This window comes from Sus scrofa, chromosome 16 (genome assembly GCF_000003025.6).
Source record: "Sus scrofa isolate TJ Tabasco breed Duroc chromosome 16, Sscrofa11.1, whole genome shotgun sequence".
In the NCBI taxonomy this organism is placed as follows: Eukaryota; Metazoa; Chordata; class Mammalia; order Artiodactyla; family Suidae; genus Sus; species Sus scrofa.
In genome coordinates this window covers 71,898,525-71,922,118 of record NC_010458.4, presented here as the reverse complement: position 1 = coordinate 71,922,118, position 23,594 = coordinate 71,898,525, and the positions used below count along the sequence as shown (strand labels likewise).

The 23,594-nt window shown below is 51.5% G+C and overlaps 1 protein-coding gene across 1 annotated transcript in view; it reads right to left on the bottom strand.

The window, feature by feature from the left end:
- Positions 8,396-23,594, bottom strand: part of ANXA6 (annexin A6) — a 56,495-nt gene continuing 41,296 nt past the window's right edge. The window contains 6 exon segments of the mRNA XM_005672613.3: positions 8,396-8,799; positions 11,676-11,798; positions 13,403-13,461; positions 17,079-17,174; positions 18,287-18,380; positions 19,444-19,461. Coding sequence (XP_005672670.3) covers positions 8,740-8,799; positions 11,676-11,798; positions 13,403-13,461; positions 17,079-17,174; positions 18,287-18,380; positions 19,444-19,461 — 450 coding nt within the window. The 3' untranslated portion in view covers positions 8,396-8,739.

Below are 23,594 nucleotides of genomic sequence, written 5' to 3'. Positions count from 1 at the left end.
GTGACCTCAGCAGAAACTTCCTCTCTCTGTCTCTCACCTTCCTCCTTTGTGAAAAGGGGCCAATTCTCTTTGCCCATTCATAGCCCTGGGCATAGCTGTGGATGTAGAAGAGGTGCCCATTAGGATGACTTGATACAGACTCTCTCAGGCTGGGTGTTTCTTGTCCACTTTAGCATCCATCCGCGTCTTCTGATCCATTTGGTCTTGGGCAGGGGCCTTAGATCAGTGGTTCTCAATCCAAGCTGCACATTAGAATCACCTGGAGAGCTTTGTAAAAACACAAATGCCCAGGCCCTTCCCGGAATAATAACCACAAAATCTCAGGGGGATGTGGCCTGGGATCGGTACTTTCAAAGCTCCCCAGGTGATTGAAAGGTGGGACCACTGCTCTCCAAGTTCTTTGCTAAGAGTTGATCCTGATGCAGGTGGTTACGGGGACCTCACATATTTTCCTATTTGTACCAGGGAAGGTGCCTTCTCAGTACCAGGGCCAGAGACCATGCAGACGACAGATCTCAGCAGGCAGCACTCGGTCACAGGATATCAGCTGATGTGTGAAGGGAAAAATGAAAACCCAAACCAAGTCACTGCAAGGGGAATGAGGTACGTGTCATTCTGTCAACGTCTGAAAAAATGGAATTCCGGGACACATTTTGTAAAATTGTGCTTTCGGAGGAAACAGACACAGGGCATTCTGTTACAAGATCCTTGGCAAAGGAAGAAGATCCAAGGACACATGTTGCAAGACTGTGCTGCTAAAGGAAGTGGCTTCTTAGCCTATCAACTCTGGAAACAAAACCTAGAGAGTATCCAGACCAACCCCCCCTGGCTGGACAGAAGGAGAAATCAAGCTGCACCCCCTACCCCCATGGGGCGGGGGTGTGTGCCTCGGGTCACAAAGGCAGTTGTCAAGCTAACAGTACTAGGCTTCCAGAACACCTCTGGCCCTTTCCTCTGTTCCCTTCTGTTTTAGTTCCAGATCCCCAGCCCACCCTCTGCCCTCACACCCTCTTGGTCGGGGCGAGGACCCAAGGAGGGGACTAAATCTGTGCGCCTGGATCTACACCGGGTAGATGAGAAGGGCCAATGCCAGTAGGAGGCTGGGGGGCGGGGGGCTGGAGAGGAAGGAGCCGTGTCTGATGATGTGGCCTGACCTCAGAAAGGAAGCCTGGTCACCAGGGGGAATTTCCCCAGGGTGAGGTCTCATGTCTATGCAAATATTGCTCTCCAGCTGACCTGGACCCCAAGATGGGAGAGGGGACCCCCGGAGGGGCAGGGATGAGGGGAAGAAAGGGAATAGGGCCTGAACCCCCCGGGTGCCAGCTGTTGGGCCAGGATCTGGGTGTGCTTAAATCTTACTTGGTTCCTGAAATATCTTCCCAAGTAGGAAGGACGGGAGGCTGAGAGCCAGTGAGGCGAAGGCGCCTTGGCCCATGGGAACGAGAACATAGCACGTTCCATCCGCACCCCCCCTGGGGGGGTGGTGTGTGTGCAGGGGGCAGGCCTCAGGCAGAGGCAAGGATGACCATGGATCTGGTGGCAGCTGCTGACGAGGGTGACAGCAACGAAGGGGCATCTGAGAAGCCTGACAAATTTCATCTTAGTTAGGTTTCCATCTCACTCACAGGGGGAGTTTTATCCTGGGAACAGGGGAAAGGCAGCAGGAAGGTAGTGAGCCTGACTCCCCGGGGCAACCCCCAGGGCTCAGGTTTTCCAGGCCCAACTCGGAGGTGAGGGGGCAGCAGCTGATGCTGTTAACCCTTTCACTGCCAGCTACTAGACGACCCAAGACAAGCGAGCAGAACAGAATGGAGTCTTTCGAAGGAAACAAAACAAAACAAAACAAACTCTCTCTCGCTCCTGTATCTTTACATTTCACTCACCTTGAGCCTCATGACCCCAGGAGACCTGCCCCAGAGCTTCTGCTCCAGTGCAAGGCTGATCCCACCCCTCCATGGAGCTGGCCTTGCCTCCCCAGAGCTCAAGTCGGGCAGTTAGACCCAAGGACCAGCCTCCAGACAGCCTGGCTGTTTGCCCTCCTATCAAAGAAGGATATATACAGAACAGGCAGGTCACAGGGCCCGGTGTCACATGCTGTGTACCAAGGCTGTGTGCCAAGAAGAGCGTGAGCTCACACGTGCCCCAGCGAGTGGGTGTGAAAAACAAGCTTGGGTACCTGCGTGAAGCCCTTCCTGTGTGGCCAGCATCTGTGAACAGCAACGTCTGTCTTTCTGTGGGTGACCTGCTGTGTGTTTGAGGCCTGATCTTTTTTCTCTCTGGGGGCAACAACGTGTATGTATATTTCTGATTCTGGGTAGAGAGCGTGTGGGTCCCTGTGACTACACCTGGCGGTGATTTGGAATTGTGTGTGTGTGTGTGGTACGGGCTTGGAACGGATACCAGATGTGCGGGAAAGTGGACATGTGGATCTCTGTGCCATCCCCCAACCGGCTCTGCTCTCCTATCAGGCCCTCCCATCCCCACCCATGGCCATATCCAGGTCAAGGTCCATGGCCATCCCAACGGGGAAAGCCACAAGAGGGATGTGGCTGCAGCTCAGCAGGTGGTGGTGGCTGGGAGGAAGGGTGGGACCATCCCACAGAAGGAAACGCATGTTCTGTTAACGGCTACAGCAGCTGGGCTGGGGAAGGGTCTGCTCAGTGGTCACCTAACTGAGCAGAGGGCCAGGAGATGTCCCTTGGCCTTGGCCTCTTCCTGCCTCTGGGTTCCCAGGTGATAACCCCTGGCTTCACCGCGGCCTCCCTCTCTTGTTCCCCACAGCATGTTGGGCTGTTTCCTTGGTTTCTGGCTTCCCTCTGTGTCTTTCTTCTCTTTTCTCCACCTCTCCTCCCTCGGCTTACATATCCCAGATCCAGATCCAGGGACAACTGTGAGCTTGTCTAACGAATGGTCTCCCAGCCGCTGGGCTGCTCTCCTCCACACAAGGCCCCAAAGATGGCTTTCCAAAGGACACCTCTGGTTATACCACTCCTATCACTGCCTCCCCTTCCCACCTCTGCACCTCTATTTATTTATTTTGCTTTTTAAGGGCTGCACCCACGGTGTATGGAGGTTCCCAGGCTAGGGGTCGAATCGGAGCTACAGCTGACGGCCTACACCACAGCCACAGCCACACAGGATGACCCACACCACAGCTCACGACAATGCCAGATCCTTAACCCACTGAGCGAGGCCAGGAATCGAACTCACAACCTCATGGTTCCTAGTCGGAATTGTTTCCGCTGCACCACGATGGGAACTCCCCCACACCTCTGTGCGTTGCTCAAGTTGTCCCTGCCTGGTACTCTGTCCCTGCTTCCATTCCTTTGACTATTGAGAGCGAATCTAACCCATCTTTTGAGGTGTCTCACATGCCTCCTTTCCAGGAAGTCTTTTCCAGGCCTCTCTGTGGTTGACCTGTGGCCTCTGCACTTGGAACCCCTTGCTGCCCTGGGCTTGGCTGAATTTTTTTTATACTTCTCTCCCATTAGCTCTCTGAGATAAAGGAGTGCAGTCGTAGAGACTCAGTTTATCAGAGGCTCCTGAAAGAGGCCCCCCCCATTCTAAGTCACTCTCTGCTCTCAAATGGAATCCAGCCTATTTATTAATACAAAGAGCTGCCATGTATTGAGTCCTTGCTGTGTCGTGCGCCGCGTGCTCAGAGATAGCCATGCATCACCTTATTTCATCTTCGCCACATCCCGGTGAGAGAAACCTTTGTCATTCCCATTTTACAGGTGAGGACATCAAGGCACAGAGAGGCCAGGTGACTTAGGTACTTCTCAGTAGCTGGCTGGCCATCCTTAGATCTAAATACTGAGCAGAGGAATTTCCATCGTGGCTCAGTGGTTAACAAATCCGACTAGGAACCATGAGGATGCTGGTTTGATCCCTGGCCTCACTCAGTGGGTTAAGGATCTGGCATTGCCATGAGCTGTGGTGTAGGTTACAGACGTGGCTCGGATCTGGTGTTGCTGTGGCTGTGGTGTAGGCCAGTGGCTACAGCTCCAACTCCACCCCTAGCCTGGGAGCCTCCATATGCTGCAGAAGTGGTCCTAGAAATGGCAAAAAACAAAACAAAACAAAACCTGAGCAGAGAGGGCTGCGGGAGAAAACCAGAACTGCAGCTGTGAAGTGGGGAAGTCTGTCTTGGGAAACCTGAGGTCTGAGGGCAGCGGAGAGGCGTTAGAGCCCTGATTTCCCGCTCTGGGTTCTGAAATTTGGGTTGGGCAATGTGTCACTTCTCCCACCCATCCTCAGCTCCACCATCAGGAGGGAGAGGGGGTTGCGTCAGCCGAGAGAGCAGAGCCCCGGGTGCTAGTGGCAGACCTGGCCCTGACTCACACAGGGCCACCAGCCTGCTCTGCGGGTCTCATCTTCCCAACTTGGGAAATAGGAGGGTTGGTTTGGATCGATCTCTGAGACCATTCCCAGCTTGGTCAACCCATGAGGTGCTGCCTTATTTTTAGGCAGTTTGTGTCACCACTGGGACCAGGTCCTCGGAGTAGAATGAGGGGCTCAGGCCTGCACCAGGGTGGAGGAGCATTCCTGGGGGGGGGGGAGTTTCTTCTGTGGGGTCACTCTGGCCGTGGTGACCCACGGCTCTCAGAAGAGCTGGGGCACAACAAAAAATCAGGGTGTCTTCGGGAGCTCCCGTCATGGTGCAGTGGAAATGGATCCACCTAGGAGCCATGGGGTTGCAGGTTCAATCCCTGGCCTTGCTCAGTGGGTTAAAGATCCAGCGTTGCCCTGAGGTTGAAGACGTGGCTTGGATCTGGCGTTGCTGTGGCCGTGGTGTAGGCCGGCAGCTACAGCTCCGATTCGACCACTAGCCTGGGAATCTCCAGATGCTGTGGGTGGGTGCGGCCCTAAAAAGACCAAAAAAAAAAAAGAAAAAAATCAGGGTGCTTTCAATAGCCTACGGTTCCCACAATGCTCTCCAACAGCAGGAAATGTGCTGGTGGCAATTCCCAGATCGTCCCTCTCTGCTCAGGTGAAAGAGAAACCTCCTCCTCCCACCCAACCCTTCCTTTAGGCCTCTCACGGCCTCCAAGACCAAGGTGGGGGGCCTCCCAGTCCACAGCTACTGAGAAGCATTGGCCCCAAGGGAAAAGCCCCACTCAGGGCAGGAGGGGCGGAAGCCCCCTAGGGGAGAGGATGGAAAAAAGTAGACGGACATACAGGGTGTTTATAAAAAGCACTGGGGAGTTCCCGTCGTGGCACAGTGGTCAACGAATCCGACTAGGAACCATGAGGTTGCGGGTTCGATCCCTGGCCTTGCTCAGTGGGTTAAGGATCGGCGTTGCCGTGAGCTGTGGTGTAGGTCGCAGACGTGGCTCTGGTGGAGGCTGGCGGCTACAGCTCCGATTAGACCCTAGCCTGGGAACGTCCACATGCCAAGGAAGTGGCCCTAGAAAAGGCAAAAAGACAAAAAAAAAAATAAAAAGCATTGGACCAGGGTCAGGGCCGCAGGGTTCCAGTTCTGTCTGCCACTGAAAGGCTATGTGACTCGGAGCCAGTCGCTTCCTCTCTGTGAAGGGACAGTCGTCTGTCTGAGAGGGCGCTGGGCATTTCGGAGGGCTCCCTGCACACTCAGAGCATCGTCACCGTCCTGGTCTCCTGCTGGGAGACAGCAGTGGTCTGGGCTTCTGCTTTCTCTTTCCTTTTCCTTTTAATTTCGTCCCAACCACTTCTTCTCTGTTGAACTTCGGCCACAGAAACCATCTCCAGAGTTGTTCACCAGGAGGTTTCTGGAGAGAGCTGGGCAGGAGGGACATACCCAGGGGAGCGCTTAAGGTTTAGGACCACGACCGGCTGTTGAGATCTTTAGCATCCCACTCGGCCTGGCACAGAGGAGGCATTCCGTGCCTAAGCTGCATGAGAGGGAAGGGTGGAGGGATGGATGAATGAGGTACCTTAGTGGCTACTCCCTCCTCTGCCTCAGCTCCTAGAAGAGAACGTGGTTTGCTCTGCAGGCACCTGGGACGTAACCAGGATTGTTGTAATAGCCTCCCAAGGGGCCGCCCTTCCTTCCCAGGCTCTCCTTAAATGCAGTTTGCTGCTTGCCTTCCCCACCCAAGAACCTCCAAAGGCGCCCCCGGGTCATACGATAAACTCTTAGATGTACAGGGTCCTCTCTCATTGGATGCAAACTCCCATTTCCAATCTCCTCCTGACCAATTCCAGATCGTAACACACCTTGACTGAAATGTAAGTGAAAACTACACGCTGAGGGATTAGCAGGGTGTCTGGTACAGGGTGAGCGCCCCCTGTGCTAGAAGATACATGGAGCTAGCCTCCTTTCTGTTTCCAGGAATTCTAGAAATTCCTGGTTTTCTCCACATGTGAATTCCCCTTGGCTTCATGGGTCCATCCCATAGTATCCCCCAGATTCCATTGCTCTTTCCTTTCCACCTCTGAGCATTTTCTCCCCCTTAGTGTATTTTTTTTTTTTTGGTCTTTTTAGGGCTGCCCCCGCGGCATATGGAGGTTCCCAGGCCAGGGGTTCAATCGGAGCTGTAGCTGCTGGTCTACACCACAGCCATAACAATGCAGGATCCAAGCTGTGTCTGCAACCTACACCACAGCCCACAGCAACGTCAGATCATTAACCCACTGAGCGAGGCCAGAGATCAAACCTGAGTTCTCATGGATGCTAGTTCGTTAACCGCTGAGCCGTGATGGGAACTCCCTGCTTAGTGCATGTTTTTAAAGGCACTTTCATATTTGTCTTTGGATGCCTCTGTGATCCGTGGCTAAGGACGTCTTGAAAACAAAGCTCAAGAAAATATCTTAGGAGCTACCTCCCCACTCCTACAACGGGGCCTGGCTCAGGGCAGGTGGTGCCGACAGCTGCTTCAGAGCTGAGCAGGTGCCTGCCTGGCACTTCCCTGAATCATCTCATTGACTGCAGAGGCTGTGCCACAGGGGAACAGGACCCTGGCTGACCCGGGAGCTCAGGGAGGGCATGCTCACGGGCAGTTAGCAGCAAAGGTCTGCCCCCAGGCTCTGAAGCATTATTAGTTTCTCTTTGGTAACAGTTAAATTAAGTTGGGCAAGACTCAAACAAGCTGTCAGCTGACCTTCACGGGGTCTGGGCTCAGCCTGCTGGAGGGAAGGAAGTGGGGAAGGCTCAAGGTAACTGTCTTACTTGCGGATTCATTACACCAGGGATGAAGACAGGGTTTTTTCAAACAGCGAGGTCCAACCTGGCCGGGGCAGATCACACCAGAACGGACCCAGCCCCGTTCCCAGCCCAGCAGTTACACTAAGCATGCTGAACGACTGGAAAGGACAGGCCAGCCGGGACAGGGAGCAAAGCCCTCCAGCCAGCACGCTCTGGTGGCTGCCTAACTTGAGATCTCCAAGCAGGAGCAGAGCTTGGGGTGAGGGAGACACACAAGCTGCAGCTGACCTGCTGCTAATCACTGATCATCACAAAGTGGAGATTCTCCACGGGCTTCCCCAGATCACGACTGAATCCGGGGCCCCTGAAGAGTTCAAGAGGAAGTCTGGGCTCGGCTGAAATGAATGAAGAGTGCACAGAGAAACGTCTACGCAGCAGGGGGCGGAGAGGGGACCTGAGACCCAGGCTGGACCCAAGCTCAGACCCTTCTGCAGGATTCCCAGGGGAATTCACTCCTGGGCAGGTTAACACCTCGGCTCTACTGAGGACAATCCAGGCTGCAGGTTCTCGGTCAAAACCACAGATCCGTCCTGGAAATGTGTTCATGGGTCTGGATGTCTCTCACTATTTAAAGAGAGAAGTGCATGGAGTTCCCATCGTGGCTCAGGGGAAACGAATCTGACTAATACCCATGAGGACATAGGTTTGATCCCCGGCCTCGCTCAGTGGGTTAAGAATCTTAAGAATCGGGCGTTGCTGTGAGCTGTGGTGTAGGTTGCAGACGTAGCTTGGATCTGGCATTGTTGTGGCTGCGGCGCAGGCCAGCGGGTATAGCTCCGATTCGACCCCTGGCCTGGGAACCTCCATATGCTGCAGGTGCGGCCCTAAAAAAAACCCCGAGTAAATAAATAATGAAAAAAATAAAGAGAGAAGTGGAAAGGGAGTGATTTGGAGGCACATCCTAGAATGTCACTGTTAGAGGAAAAGGCAGGGTCTTTTCATTGCGCTCTCTCGTTTTGTGGAGAAGAAAATAGAGACGCAGGGAAGGAAAGAGATTGGCCTGGAGTCACAAAGAAAACACGTGGCAGATGCAAATGTGAACCCAGGTATTGGGACTCCTGGTTCAGAGCTCTAATCAGCGGTGGTGGTGGGGGGGTGACATGGTGGGGGGACTGTCATTTGGCTGGAAGCCAATTCTCCTCCTTCCCTCCCTCCCCCAGAACCGCACCTGCCACCCCACCTCACCAGGCAAAGCACACGCGTCACTCACTTCACAGACAGAGGCTCAGTATGTTTTTGGTTTTGACAAAGCCCAAACCAGGGCAGAGGCTGTGACAAGGGGCAGAAGCTGGGAAGGCGTGAGGGGGGCAGATGGGAGGGGACAGGATCAATGGCTATGGTTCTTTCGTCGCTCAGACTGAGCAGGAGTGACCATGCCGGGCCCTCTGGGGATCGTGGGAGTGGGAGCCTTTCCTGAACCCCAGCCGAAGATAAGAGCCCACCCTGACCCCTCCCCCACCCTTAGTCTCTGGAGCTGGAGCATCAGGCTGGGTCATCAGGCGAGTGTGTGGCTGACCCCTTCTTGGCAGAGGTGCCCGCCAGCGCTGCTGGTCCTAGTCCTCACCTCCGCAGATGGCCAGTAAGGCCTTCAGGAAGTGCCCGGAGGTGTCGCCCTGGCAGGGACAGAGGGAGAAGAGCAGAGTGAGTGAAACGGCTCTGATGGCCTCAATGTCCCTGCCCCCAGCTGCGATGGCCTGGGAGTGTCCCTCCTGTGGGCCCACTCTCCTTGGGAAAACGTCTAAGCTCTCAGCCTGGCTTCAAGGCTTTGGGTGGTGTGACCCTCGTGACGCTATGTGGCATCATCTCTCTACTTCCTTCCGCAAGCATCCTGGTCATCTCTCCACCTGTATGCTTAGCCTTCCTCCGTCCATCACACCCTCTGCGTCGGCCCCAATCCACAAGGGCGACCCTGCCATCGGTCGCCCCTGTCCTGGGCACAGCGTTCCTGCCCTCTGCTCTTGCCTCCTCCCTTAGCAGCCTCTCGCTCTGCTGATACCCTGCCCCACAGCCACGAACACCTGTGTTAGGGACTCCTTATTTGAATAAACATTATCAAGCACTGACTGGGTACCAGGCCCTTGCAGGAATTTAATGTGGACATGACTGGGTGTATGACACATCATAATATCTGCCACACAACAGGGCTGGGGGTGGGGTGGCAAGACAGAGCTCCCTCCTTTTAGAGGGCTCCTGTCATCTGTACCACATTTTTTTTGTCTTTGTAATTTTTTTTCTTCTTTTTTTTTTTTTGGCCCGCACCTGTGGCATGTGAAAGTTCTCAAGCCAGGGATCAAATCCGAGCCGGAGCTGCCACCTATGCCACAGCTGCGGCAATGCCAGATCCTTAGCCTACTGTGCAGGGCCGAGAATCAAACCCGCTCCACTGCAGAGACAACACCAGATCCTTAGCCCACTGTACCACAGCGGGAACTCCCTTGTTCTGGGCCATAATTTTTTATTTAGACAGATCAGCACAAAGAGCCTCCTCAAACTTGTTCATGGCTATACAGTACTCTATCATATGGATGTACCATACTTTATTTAACGACTCTGTAGGAAGGTCTCCCAATCTTTTGAGACGATAAGAAATGCTGGCATAAATGTTCTCTGCCAGCTGGCTATGTCTATAGGATAAATTCCTACAAGGAGAATCAAGTCCAAAATTTATGCATTTAAAACTCTGAAACTACTAAGCTACCCTTTAAACCTAGAGGGTACTATGCTAAGTGAAAAAAGTCAGAGAAAGACAAATACTGTAGAGTTTCACTTATATGAGGAATCTAACAAACAAAATAAATGACAAATGCAACAAAAAGAAACAGAGTTATAGATGCAGAGAGCCAACAGGTGGTTGCCAGAGGACAGCAGAGTAGAGGGAGGAAAGAAATAGATGAGAGGAGTTCCCCTCATGGTACAGCGGAAATGAATCCGACTAGGAACTGTGAGGATGCTGGTTCGATCCCTGGCCTCACCCAGTGGGTTAAGGATCCAGCGTTGCTGTGAGCTGTGGTGTAGGTCGCAGACGCGGCTTGAATTTGGCGTTGCTGTGGTGTAGGCTGACAGCTGTAGCTCCGATTCGACCCCTAGCCTGGGAACCTCCATATGCTGCAAGTGTGGCCCTAAAAAGACAAAATTAAAAAAAAAGTCAAAGTGACTGGAGGTACAAACTCCCAGTTATAAGATTAATAAGTTCTAGATATGTAATGTGCAACATGCTAAATGAAATTAACAGTGCTGTATGTTATATATAAAAGTACGGAGAGTGTATCCTAAGAGTTCTCATCACACGCAACTGTTTTTCTCTTTTAATTTTATATCTCTGTGAGATGATGGATGGCCACTAAACTTACTGTGGCAATTATTGCACCATGTATGTAAGTCAAATCATCATGCCGTACATCTTATATAGTGCGATATATGTGTCTATCATTTCTCAATAAAGCTGGGGAAAAAAAATAAGAAAGAATGCTACCAATTTACACCTCCGTGTGAGACTGCCTGCGAAGAGTTCCCACAGTCTTGTCACAAATGCAGTTTCATACTTAAAGATCTTGGCCAGTCTCAAAGTCAAAGAAATGGGCTTTTTAAAGAAAAAAGGGAGTTGCCTTCATGGCATAGCAGTTAACGAACCCGACTAGTATCTATGAACGCAGGTTCGATCCCTGGCCTCACTCAATGGGTTAAGGATCTGGCATTGCCGTGAGCTGTGTAGGTCACAGATGCAGCTCGGATCTGGTGTTGCTGTGGCTGTGGCATAGGCCGGCAGCTGCAGCTCTGATTCGACCCCTAGCCTGGGAACCTCCATATGCCGCAGGTACGGCTCTAAAAAGACCAAAAAGAAAAGAAATAAAGAAAAAGAGAAAAGGCACAGAAGATCACATATTACTTGATTGCATTTATACAAAATAATCAGAAAGGGCAAATCTACAGTCAGAAAGTCACTTGAAGATTGCCTAGGGCTGGAAGAAATAAAATAGGTAATGAGGTACAAGGCTTACCCATTATCACAAGGGTGATGACAGAGTTATAACACTGGATTGTGGTGATGGCTGTACCACTCATTAAACTGGCTCAAAATTACTGACTTACACCCTTGAAATAAGTGGATTTTATGGTATGTAAATGATACGGTAATAAAATGGCTTTTAAGAGCAGAAACAAGGAGTTTCCATGTGGCTCAGTCAGTTAAGGATCTAGTGTTGCCACTGCAGTGGCTCAGGTCACTGCTGTGGCGAGGGTTCAGTCCCTGGCCTGGGCACTCCATGGGTACAGCCAAAAAGGCTCCGTTTTATTTGGAAATCTTTAATTATAAGCCTTTGATCTATCTGGCATTTATTTTGGTGTAAACAGTGAGGCAGGTGTCTTCTCACTCGGCCATGTCCTAGCTGTTCTCAGAGGTGACGGTTTGGGGCTGAAAAGGACCTCTCACCTATATTCAGGGATCTGACACCCACCCTGTCCCCACCGACCCCCTAACCCCGCCCCTTACCTCAATGGCTTGGTGGAGAGACTTGTCGTATTTCTCAATGAACTCCCTCCGGATGTTGAGCAGGTCAATCTCACTCCGGGAGATCATGATCCTGGTGAGGGTTTTCTCGTCCGTGCCAGCGCCCTGGCAGTGCCAGGGGAGGGGGGGCACAGGGCAGGAGGAGGAGGAACGGGGTTAAGTCAGGCAGGAGCTCATGGGTGTTCCTACGTCTCTCGCCTCCCTCCGGGGGTGGGGGGAGCATCCTCCTCTGACTTCCACAAACAGTCCTGACCGCGCCCTCCACCCTGCCCCCAGGGCCGAGGACTGGCCAGAGAGAGGCAACAAAAGCCAGGAGGAGTTGAATGGTGTGCCCCCCAAATCCATGTGTGCCTGGAACCTTACAGTGGGACTTCATTTGGAGACGGGGTTTTTGCACAGGTCATGAGTCGGGATGATGAGAGCGAGCCCTAGATCCAATAACCGGTGTCCTTACAGGAAGGGGACACAGAGACAGACCCACAAAAGCTGTGGGAAGATAACGGCAGAGGCTGGAGGGATTTCGCCCACAGGCCCAGAAACACCAGCTCCCAGCAGCTGCCCAGATCTGGGAGGAGGCACAGGGGTTCCTCCAGAAAACCAAGGCTGTGGACCCCTTTGGCTTGAATTTCTGGCCTCTGGAACCATGGAGAATACATTTCTGTGGTCACCCGATTTGTGGTAACTTGTGGCAGCAGCCCCCGGAAACTAACACACGGGGGTCGGAGGAGCAGACGCAGCACCGAGAATACATGGGCAGCCGCGGGGCCGCCTCTGCCTCCGGGGAGCTCGGAATACCAGCTCCGAGTCAGAGCTGGTCCATGGTGAGGGCTCGAGGGATGGTTGCCCTGACCGGCTGACAGGGGTCTCAGGCTGGCTCCCACCGAAGCCCCCCGCCCGGGCTGTCAGCTGCTGGGACGCTGCTTGCTGGGCTCAGAAGGTGCCCCGAGTAGCCTGGGTTTTCAGGAAGCGAGGGCTCGTCCCAGAGCTGAGCTTGCTTCCCTTTGTGATCATTTGTCATAGGAGACACTGGGTCCCCTGCTAGGAGGGGCGCTCCAGGGGGGCAGCGACTGTCCTGCTCAGCCCTGTGTCCCCAGAACAAGTTTCTCAACCATGGCATCTGAGCCAGAGCATCCGTAGTTGTGGGGGTCTGTCCTGGGGGTCTGTCCTGTGTGTTGTAAGAAGTTCAGCAGCATCTCTGCTCTCTACCCACCAGATGCCAGCAGCCATGCCCCCCAGGTTGTGACAACCACAACGTGTCTGAACACCATCAAATGTTTGATGTCACCCTCATTGAAAACTACTACCCCAGAGCCAGACATTGATAAATATCAGATGGGTGGAAACAGCCACAGCTCCTGATCTGGGGAATGGTGCCCATCTGTGGGTTTCTTTTTTTTTTTTTTTTTGTCCTTTTAGGGCTGCACCCTCGACATATGGATGCTCCTGGGCTAGGGGTCCAAGCAGAGCTACAGCTGCCGGCCTACACCACAGCCACAGCAATGCAGGATCCAAGCCGCCTCTGTGACCTACACCACAGCTCACAGCAACGCCGCATCCTTAACCCACTGAGCGAGGCCAGGGATCGAACCCGCAACCTCATGGTTCCCAGTGGGATTTGTTTCTGCTGTGCCTCGACAGGAACTCCCCATCTGTGTTTATAGGGGCAGAAGCGCTTGAAGGGTAAGGAACAGACAAGCAAGTTTTCTTACCTTCATGGATTTGTAAAGTTTGTCGGCAAAGAAGAGAGGCTTGTTCTTGACACTTTGAACTGGTAGGGAGGAGAGAGGGGGAGAGATGCAGGGCACTTGGTCAGAGGAAGTGGGCCCAGACTGCGGGTGGCAGCTGTCACTGCTCCAGAAGTAGCATCTCTTTTCCCCACAACCTGGGCCCGGGGTCACTGCTGACCCCAAGGTCAGAACCCAGGGCCTGACACCGTTGCTCCCACTTCCTGATGCCACCTCCTCAGTCCCATCCCAAAGCCTAATCTCACTAAGTTGCACCTCACTTGCTGCTAAGGTGCTGGCAGCTCCCCAAGGCCAGCAGAGGATGCAGAGGCAAGAAACCGCTTGTGAAGCCAAGGCCCAGGGCCTCACACGTCTAAGGGCAGCAGAATCAAAGCAGAACTTGTTTAACACTCGGGTCTTAGGCGCCACTCTAGAGACTCAGATTCAAGAAATATTTCGAGGAGTTCCCGTCGCGGTGCAGTGGTTAACGAATCTGACGAGGAACCATGAGGTTGCGGGTTCAATCCCTGGCCTTGCTCAGTGGGTTAAGGATCCGGTGTTGCCGTGAGCTGTGGTGTAGGTCGCAGATTCGGCTCGAATCCCGTGCTGCCGTGGCTCTGGCATAGACCGGTGGCTACAGCTCCAATTCGACCCCTAGCCTGGGAACCTCCATATGCCGTGGGAGCAGCCCTAGAAAAGGCAAAAAAAAAAAAAGAAGAAGAAGTATTTTGAGCAGGTGTTTTCCCCATTTGGATTTTTTTTTTTTTTTTTTTTTTTGGATGGCTGTACACAAGGCAAATATAAATTTCTGGGCCAGGGATTGAATCACAGCTGCAGCAACACTGGATCCTTTAACCCACTGCACTGGGACTGGGGTTCAAACCAGCACCTACATAGCAACGCAAGCCACTGCAGTCAGATTCTTAACCCACTGTGCCACAGGGGGAACTTGAGCAGGTGTTCTCAAAGTCTAGTTCCTGGAAGGCATTAGCACTGTGTGGGAACTTGGGAGAGAGCAAATACTCGTGTCCAAATCCAGATGTGCTGAGTCTGGGACTCTGAAGGTGGGTGACCAAGGCATCCCACTGACTGGGACAGTCGTGGTTTTAGCACAAACCCTGATGGCTGGTCAGTCTCACGTTGGTGCAGTCTGATGTCTGACAACTCCTGACGGAGATATACTCTGATTTTCGGCACTGTGCCAATCCCTGGGGCTGGGTGTTGCCCCAGAATCTGCATACTCTTGCCTTGCCTGCTGTGCAACCACCCCCGCCCCAGATAATGCCTGCCTGGCTGCAACAACCCTGGCCCTTTCTCAAGACCTGGGGGGGTCTCGAACCCTGAACAGCTGCTGGATTCCAAGATTCCAGAGCTCACGCTGGGGGGAGTGTGTCAGACAGCTTAAGGAGGAACCAGACGCTAGGACCAGAAAGCTGGAATGACGCTGGCTATGAAGGCGCCCCTTTGAGGGGGGCAGGGAGTAAGAGGCTGGCTTTGCACATCCCCAGGGCACAGTCATGCAGGAGGTGGGCACGTCCCTCCCTGGTGGGAAAGATCACACCATGCACCCACCTTGCCAGCTCCTTACCCCCAAAACAAACCCTCAGCACTCTGGCCTGAAAATCAAACCTTCTGCCTCCCTCTCTCACTGCCTGTTTTGGCATTTTCCAGAACACTCTATGAATTCCTTTGTGCCTTTGTTCTCCACTAAGAAGTTTCCTGTCTGCTCTCCACTACTTTACCTCCCAAAATCCACATCCCCAGTCGTGTCACGTTCTCCAAGGAGCCTGCCCCTGACTTCACGTCTGGGGCTCAGTCAGTGTCGTTAAAGAGAAGACTGGGCAAAAATTTCCCTCTGCGCTGCAACCAAGCCCAAAAGCTCTCCCTAGCACCCGAAGCCCACCCCTCTGTTTCAGAGGACCCTGAGGCCTGCTACATGATGGAGGGAGGTGGAGTGGTGTGCGTGTGTGTGTGTGTTTGTGCACGTGCACACGTGAGCATCCATGCAGGTGCAGGCACGTATACACCCGTTCTGGGGGCGGGAGGAGGAGAGAGGAACACCAAGAGGGCAAGATCAGAAGCTGTCTCCAGAGACTAATTACTCTGATAATTAACAGAAGCATGAGATTTGGGCTCAGGCATTTTCTACGGGGAGTCCTGCCTCTACTTCTGCTACGTAACCGGAAACTCAGCATCCCACTCTGTAAAATCAGCCAAGAAAAACACCTTGTGAAGATGGAACCAAAGCTCTGCACGACTAACTTCACACAGGGCATGGCAGGAAATAGCACTGAAAGCTAACATTTATCCAGTGTGCTTATGTTCTAAGTCCTGTACCTACAATTAACTCACTTGAATCTGGGGACCATTATAACGTCCCCATCACAGAGGAGGAAAACGGAGGCGTGGGGTTTTTTGCGACTTGACAAAGGACATACTGTACAGCTAGTTAAGTGGCAGGGCAGGAACTCTACCTAGATTCACTGGCTATTCTGCCTCCTAGGGGTTGGCCCCAGGTGGTAAAGATGCACGGAATGTTAAATACCATCACACCAATGAGACCTCTGCTTCCTCTGTTCTAAAACACCTTTCCCCCACATTTAGAGTCCCAGAGGAGTTCCCTGGCGGCACAGTGGGTTAAGGACCTGGTGTCACTGCTGTGGCTCTGGTTACTGCTGTGTCATGGTTTTTTTTTTTTTAATTTTTATTGTATATTTTTTGCCTTTTTTGTTTTTTAGGGCTGCACCTGTGGCATATGGAGGTTCCCAGGCTAGGGGTCTAATCAGAGCTACAGCTGCCAGCCTACACCAGAGCCACAGCAATGCCAGATCCAAGCTGCGTCTGTGATCTACACCGCAGCTCACGGCAACATCGGATCCTTAACCCACTGAGCGAGGCCAGGGATTGAACCCGCAACCTCATGGTTCCTAGTCGGATTCCTTTCTGCTGAGCCACAACAGGAACTCCTGTGTCATGGGTTTGACGTCTGGCCTGAGAACTTCTGCATGCGAGGGCATGGCCAAAAAAATCCCCCAAACAAACAAACAAAAACAAAAAGAAAAATCCCTGAATCAAGTCCATCTCGTAATGGATAGTGATTATGTGAAAACCTGCCACTGATACCTCCAGGTAAGATATTTTTTTTAAAAAGTTCATCAACATAATACATTTTGGTGTCCTAAGACAGCGTTAATCACTCAAACTATGAAAAACAAGTGTGACCTTGCTCATATCTATTCACACAGAGAAACTGAGATCCTAAAGAGGAAAGACATTTTCAAAGTCAAGAACTCAAATTACACAATAAGAGAGTAATCAAAGAGACGCAGGTGCTGGGAGGCAGGAATGTGTGTGTGGGTGTGTGTGTGGGTGTGTGTACACCCTAGTCCTACAGAACACCGCACCCCCGCCCAGCCCTCCCGGCCACCTCCCCAGAAAACTATCTCCTCATCTGCCCTGTAGCCTGGAACAAGTCCTTGTGTTCCCCCGCCAACCACACACCGGGGGACCCCAGGATGTGGCAGTGTTTACTTTCCGGGACGAGCCGCTTAGGAAGCTGCAAAGGCTTCACCCACCTAGGGACTCCGGCCGTGGTCCCCGTGCCTTGCCCCGCCAGGCCTCTCTCGATCCCCAGCCCTTCCCCTTGGTCCCCGCCAGTTACCGATGGCCACAAACACGTCTCTGACGTCCCCAGACATCTCCTTCTTGATGGTGTGTTCCACGTCGTAGTTGGTCATCTTGACGAACTCCTGGAAGACTGTCACCAAGAGAAGGCCCAGAGGTGGGGGGTGAGCTTCAACGCACAGGTGGAGGGAAGACCACCCACCCCACCCGCCCAGCTCCGCCCACAGGATGTGCTTTGGGACAGTGGAAAAGGGCAGCAGGTGTGGCTGCAGCCTGGGCCCAAACGCACCGGGCAGGACTGTCGTGGGAGGGGCATTCTGACCTCAAGGCTGCCTTGGGTTTGGAGCCAGATGTTTACCAAGTCAGAAGCTAAGACAAGCTCCCAGAACCCATGGGGTGGCAGAAGGAGCATGTGTCCTATTCCAGGCTCTGCCCCAAGCTCAGGGAATGACCTTGAGTGAACCCAGCCCTGTTCCTGGGCCTCCCCTTCCTCCTGTGTCAAGCTGGGATAGAGACGCGTGTGAGTAACTGAGCAACTTACAGGTGCCAGCCAGGGGGCTAAGAACTTTCTGGGTACTTATTTTTTGTATCCTCACCCTAGTCACGTGAAACACAATTGAAGTCCCCAGTGTATCGTCAGGGAACGAAGGCCCATTTGGTAACTTGCCCAAGGTCACACAACGGCTGAGCGGGAGATCTGAGTCAAGGCAGTCGGCTCCCAAGTCCGTTCTTTTAGTCACTGGGCTAAACACCTTAAGTATTTTACTGGAACGTGCCAGGCACATGCATGTTAAAATGTCAATGTCACGGTGGTGAGGGCGCGTTAGATCACTTGATGTGAGAGCCACCCGCATACAGGTGTGCCCTGTGCACGTGGCAGCCAGTGGCTCGAAGATGCGTACATGGTCCTGGTGCCATCATCACCCCTCACTGTCTTGCTCCTGGCAGATGTCACCAAAGACTCGTGACACAGAACCTTCGAATCCTTCTCAACACAGCATGCTCGGCAGCCACTATTAATTTGTGGGCCTTGGGGCCTTAAGCCAGCTGCTACCCCTTATCCCAGGCATTCCATTTGAATGAGTTGGCCCAAGGCTGAATGCTGCGTTAGTGGTAGACCAGGACTGGATCCGGGGCTCCCAGTCCCCATCAGCTACCATCCTCCCCTGCCGGGGTGAGGAGCGGGCAGGTGGGCAACGGCCTCCTCTTGGCCAGACCCGGGAAGGGGAGGGAGGCAGGCCTCACCTCTCCGGAGGTGCTGATAGCTACGCGTGCACAGGATCGTCATGAAACGCGTCTCCAGGGAAGTCTTGTCTCCACTGGATGTGTCTGCTATTTCCTGCAGAGCCCAGGTGGCGGCCGGGATTTGGGAGGGAAGACACACAAAAGCCTTGCTTGTTACTCACTTTCGTGTCTGCCTGGGCCCAGGGCAGTTAGAAGCAAGGCCAGCCCAGCCACCCAAGGAGGCGAGTGCTGGCCGCTTTCCCAGCCTCCACGTCCCCGCTGCCCCTCCCAGGGGCCCTGCAGACTCACCCAGAGGAGCTGTGCACCAGGCAAGTGCCCTGGGACCTTGGGGTCATGTAACTGGGCCCAGGGCAGGGGCAGACAGGCCCTGGGCACGGAGACTGGAAGTTCTCCTTCTGTCGTTAAACCCTCTGAAAACCCCACTGGGAAAGTGTGTCTGTGCACACACGCAAGGAGAAAGGATCTAGCCAGTGTTTCCCTGAGCGTGGCAAAAAGGCACGTGTATGTTTACACACCATGTACACATGCGTCCACAGTGATCTTCCAGCCAGCTACCAGTTCTATTGACATCAATACTGAATTTCCTTTCAAGTAACACGTTTTGGGTTAAAATAGAGTCTAGGTACAAGTTCCCGTCGTGGCTCAGCAGTAATGAACCTGACTAGTATCCGTGAGGACATGGGTTCGATCCCTGGCCTCGCTCAGTGGGTTAAGGATCCGGCGTTGCTGTGAGCTGCAGTTAGGATGCAGATGAGGCTCGGCGCCTGTGTTGCTGTGGCTGTAGCACAGGCTGGCAGCTACGGCTCCAATTCGACCCCGAGCCTGGGAACTCCTGTATGCCGCTGGTATAGCCCTTAAAAAAAAAAGACAAAAAATAGCTAGATAAATAAACGAGTCCATGTAAAGAAAACTGTTCACAGCTGGTGGTAGGTAGCACGAATCACATGGATGCTGAGTGCAGAAATGTGGCAAACACTTGCCTGGCCCAGGTTTTAGCCAGTGGGGTTCTTTCGAGGCCCAGAATGGGGGAGAGAGAGAACCTGGGGTGCACGCCCCCCATCACTGCCTGACTCTGCCCACTCAGCCCTCCAGAGGCACAGCCAGACTCAAGACTTCACCCAGGCCGTTAAAGTCCGCGTGAAGAACAGGGCACTCACCAAAATCTCAGCAGCCACCTGAGAGCAGGGAGGAGAAGGGAGAGAGGGATGGTAGGTCAGAGGAGGCCTGGAGAGGGGGCCCTGGGGTGCAAGGGAGGGAGCCTGGCTCAGGGGAGCAGAGGTCCCACCATGGGGCGCAGGGATGGGGCTTAGGGCGGGGGACACCTTCTCCTGACTTTTGGGCTGTTGCTCAAAAAGGGGGCAGGTCTGGGAATTGGTGATGCAAGCATTTAAGAGAGGACAGGACACAGGACAGGGCATGCGAACTCTCGCAGCGGGCAACTTAGGACGACTGCTCAGGGCCACCGAGAAGTTAGGCGTGAGAAGCGCCGAGTTCCCCGCTCCCTTTACCACATTCAGAGGTGACAGGGCCCCAGGAGGTCTTCACCCCTTGCATCAGACAGGAGACAGGAAGCTGAAGCCTGGAGGGGCTGGGGCTCCCCAGTGGGAAAATGCCAGCTGTTCAAGTCATGTCACACAGTGGATTTTCACCATCACAATACACCAAGCACAGAATCCTGAAGTTAGGACACTAGTTTGCTAGGCAAATAGCGGAAGCTCTGAGGGCCTGGGAACAAAATATAGTCAGTACCCTAGACTGAGTTTGGCCTTTGCCAGTGTCCCCAAAACTCTCCCAAACCCCGTTCTTCTACTGGGAAGACTGAAGCCATCCTCTTTAGAAACTTCTCAATAGCCTTATGCTTTAGAGAACTTGTTTTTGTTAGAGCAATTAGTAGCTATCAAAATTTAAAATGCACAGGCTGCCTGATCAAGCAGTTAGGTTGCTAGGAATTTCTCTTACAGAGAAACTAGCAAAAGTCCTTCGAGATCTACTGTAGGGGTGTTCAAAGCAGCAACCTTTGTAATCGAGACAAACTGGAAACCATGATTAGATCAGCTGTTCAACAGGCTTTAGTTCATCTCGTAACAGAAATCCAGGTAGCCAGTAAAAAGGAAAGTGGTCTATGGGGAGATAGAGAGTTCCCATTTAAATTAAGCAAAAAAGGGGAGTTCTCGTCGTGGCTCGGTGGGTTAACGAATCTGGCTAGGAACCGTGAGGTTGCGGGGTCGATCCCTGCCCTTGCTCAGTGGGTTAAGGATCCGGTGTTGCCGTGAGCTGTGGTGTAGGTCACAGACATGGCTCGGATTCCACGTTGCTGTGGCTCTGGTGTAGGCAGGTGGCTATAGCTCTGATTCGATTCCTAGCCTGGGAACCTCCATGTGCCATGGGGGCAGCCCTAGAAAGACAAAAAAAAAAAAAAAAAAAAAAAAAAGTACAGCATGTTGCATATAACAGTGTTCCTTTTAACTGTAAGAAAAGATAAAAGTACACTCCCCCTTCCAGTATACTTACTGGGAAGTCGCAATAGAGGGAGGTCCAGATACTGCTGACAATGGCTCCCTTTAAGGGGAAGGACTGGGGCGGGGGAACACTTGTGCATTTCATTTTATTTTTCCTGACATTTCACGTTTACCCTTTCTCAACATGCAAATACATTATTTTAATTTTTTGTTTTAACGTCCAACAGGAGTTACTGGGGCCACTAGGATTATGGGATGCTTTTTTTTTTTAAATTTTTTTATTACTCTAATGAATTTATCACATCTGTAGTTGTATAATGATCCTAACAAGCTGATTTCACAGTATGGGATGCTTTTTATCGACACTCTTCCACAGTAAAAACAACCTGGCGGACTCTTGAGGACCTCATGCTAAGTGAAATAAGCCAGTCACAAAAGGACAAATGCTATGCAACTATGTGAGGTAGCTCGAGGAGAAAACCTCACGGAGACAGAAGGCAGAGTTGCGGCTACTGGGACTGGGGGGGAAGAAGCGGAGGGGTGGGTATTGTTTAATGGGTACAGACTTTCTGTTCTGCAAGGTGAAGAGTTCGATGGATGGATGGCAGCGAGGGCTGCACAACAATTTGTAAAGGGATTGACTACCAGTGAACTGCACACTTCAAAAAGGTCAAGGTAGTAAATTTTATGATGTGTTATGTGTATCTTATCTTTTTTTTTTTTTTTAAGCAATGCTAAAAAAGCCTGGAATAACTTAAAAAACAGAGAGGGAGATGTTTAAAAAAATTCAACAAAAAAGAATCTAAAGTGTCAAAGATTCTTCACTTATTTAGATCAGAAAACCCCCGGAAATAGTCCTTCTGGAGTTCCCGTCGTGGCACAGTGGTGAACGAATCCGACTAAGAACCATGAGGTTGCGGGGTCGATCCCTGGCCTTGTTCAGTGGGTTAAGGATCCGGTGTTGCCGTGAGCTGTGGTGTAGGTTGCAGACACAGCTCAGATCCCACGTTGCTGTGGCTCTGGTGTAGGCCAGTGACTATGGCTCTGATTCGACCCCTAGCCTGGGAACTCCACATGCCACAGGTGCAGCCCTAGAAATGGCAAAAAGACCAAAAAAAAAAAAAAAAAAAAAAAAAAAAAAAGACATATTCCTTCCTTTCAAAGCATTTTTAAGATAATAATATTTGTAATATGAAAAAAATGCATGTGTTACAATAATTTTCCAGATATTCAACACAAAAGCTTTTCCTTATTAACTTAGCTTCTTCAGGCCAAAATTATCCTGGGCAGTTGTTCCAGCAGTTAAACAGAGAGTTATCCTACGACCCAGGCATTCTCTTAGACATATACCCAAGAGAAATGAAAACATATGTGCACCTAAAACTTGCACATAAATGTGTGGCTGGGTCACTCGGCTGCACAGCAAAAAATGGATGGAACACTGTAAACCAACTATAATGGAAAAAAGAAAAATCGTTAAAAACATAAAAAAAGAAACATAGTACCTAGGAAATAGGGAGGTGGTCGTCGAAGGGTACAAACTTGCAGTTATAAGATGAGTAAGTTCTGAGGCGCTAGTGTACAGCATGGTGACTAGTCAACAACAGTCTATTGTATACTTGAAAGTTGCTAAGAGAATAGATTTTTTTTTTTTTTTTTTTTTTTTTTTTTTGGTCTTTCTGCCATTTCTTGGGCTGCTCCCACAGCATATGGAGGTTCCCAGGCTAGGGGTCTAATCGGAGCTGGAGCTACCGGCCTACACCAGAGCCACAGCAATGCAGGATCTGAGCTGCGTCTGTGACCTACACCACAGCTTACGGCAACGCCGGATCCTTAACCCACTGAGCAGGGCCAGGGGTCGAATCCGCAACCTCGTGGTTCCTAGTCAGATTCGTTTCTACTGCACCACGACAGGAACTCCTCCTCCAGTATTTCCGATCATCTCTAGAAGTCTAATCTAAGGAAAAAAATCAGGGATGTGATAAGAGTTGGTTAGAGAGAAAGTGTTTGGGAGATTCCTAAATGGAATAGTATTTAGCTATTAAGTGATGCTGCTGATTTTTTTTTTTTTTTTTAATGATACACAACTGTCTTCACAGAGTATTCATTTTTAACTGTCAGGAATTTTTTTTTTTTTTTTTTCGGCTATGCCTATGGCATGTGGAAATTCCCAGGCCAGAGACTGAACCTGCCCCATGGTGGTGAGCCAAGCCGCTGCAGTGTCACTAGATCCATAACCCCCTGTGCCACAAGGGAACTCCATGAATCCATTAAAATTTTTTTCTTAATTTAGTGAATTTTATTACACGTATAGTTGTACAACCATCATTACAACCTAATTTTAGAATATTTCCATCCCAAACTCCCAGTCCATCCCTCCCCTGCCAACCTGTCCCCTTTGGTAACCATAAGTTTTTCAAAGTCTATGAGTCTGTTTCTGTTCCGCAAATAAGTTCATTTGTATCCTTTTTAAAGATTCCATATATATTTTCACAGAACTTGAACAAAATATTTTAAAGTTTTTTGGAAGCACAAAAGACCCAGAAAGGCCAAAAACATCCTGAAAAAGAAAAATGGAGCTGGAGGAATCAGGCTCCCGGACTTCAGACTACACTACAAAGCAACAGTCATCAAAACCATATGGTACTGGCACAAAAACAGAAATATAGATCACTGGAACAGGATAGAAAGCCCAGAATTCAACCCATGCACCTACAGCCAACTCATCTATGACAAAGGAGGCAAGAATATACAATGGAGAAAGGACAGCTTGTTCAATAAGTGGTGCTGGGAAAACTGGACAGCCACATGGAAAGAATGAAATTAGAACACTCCCCAACACCACACAC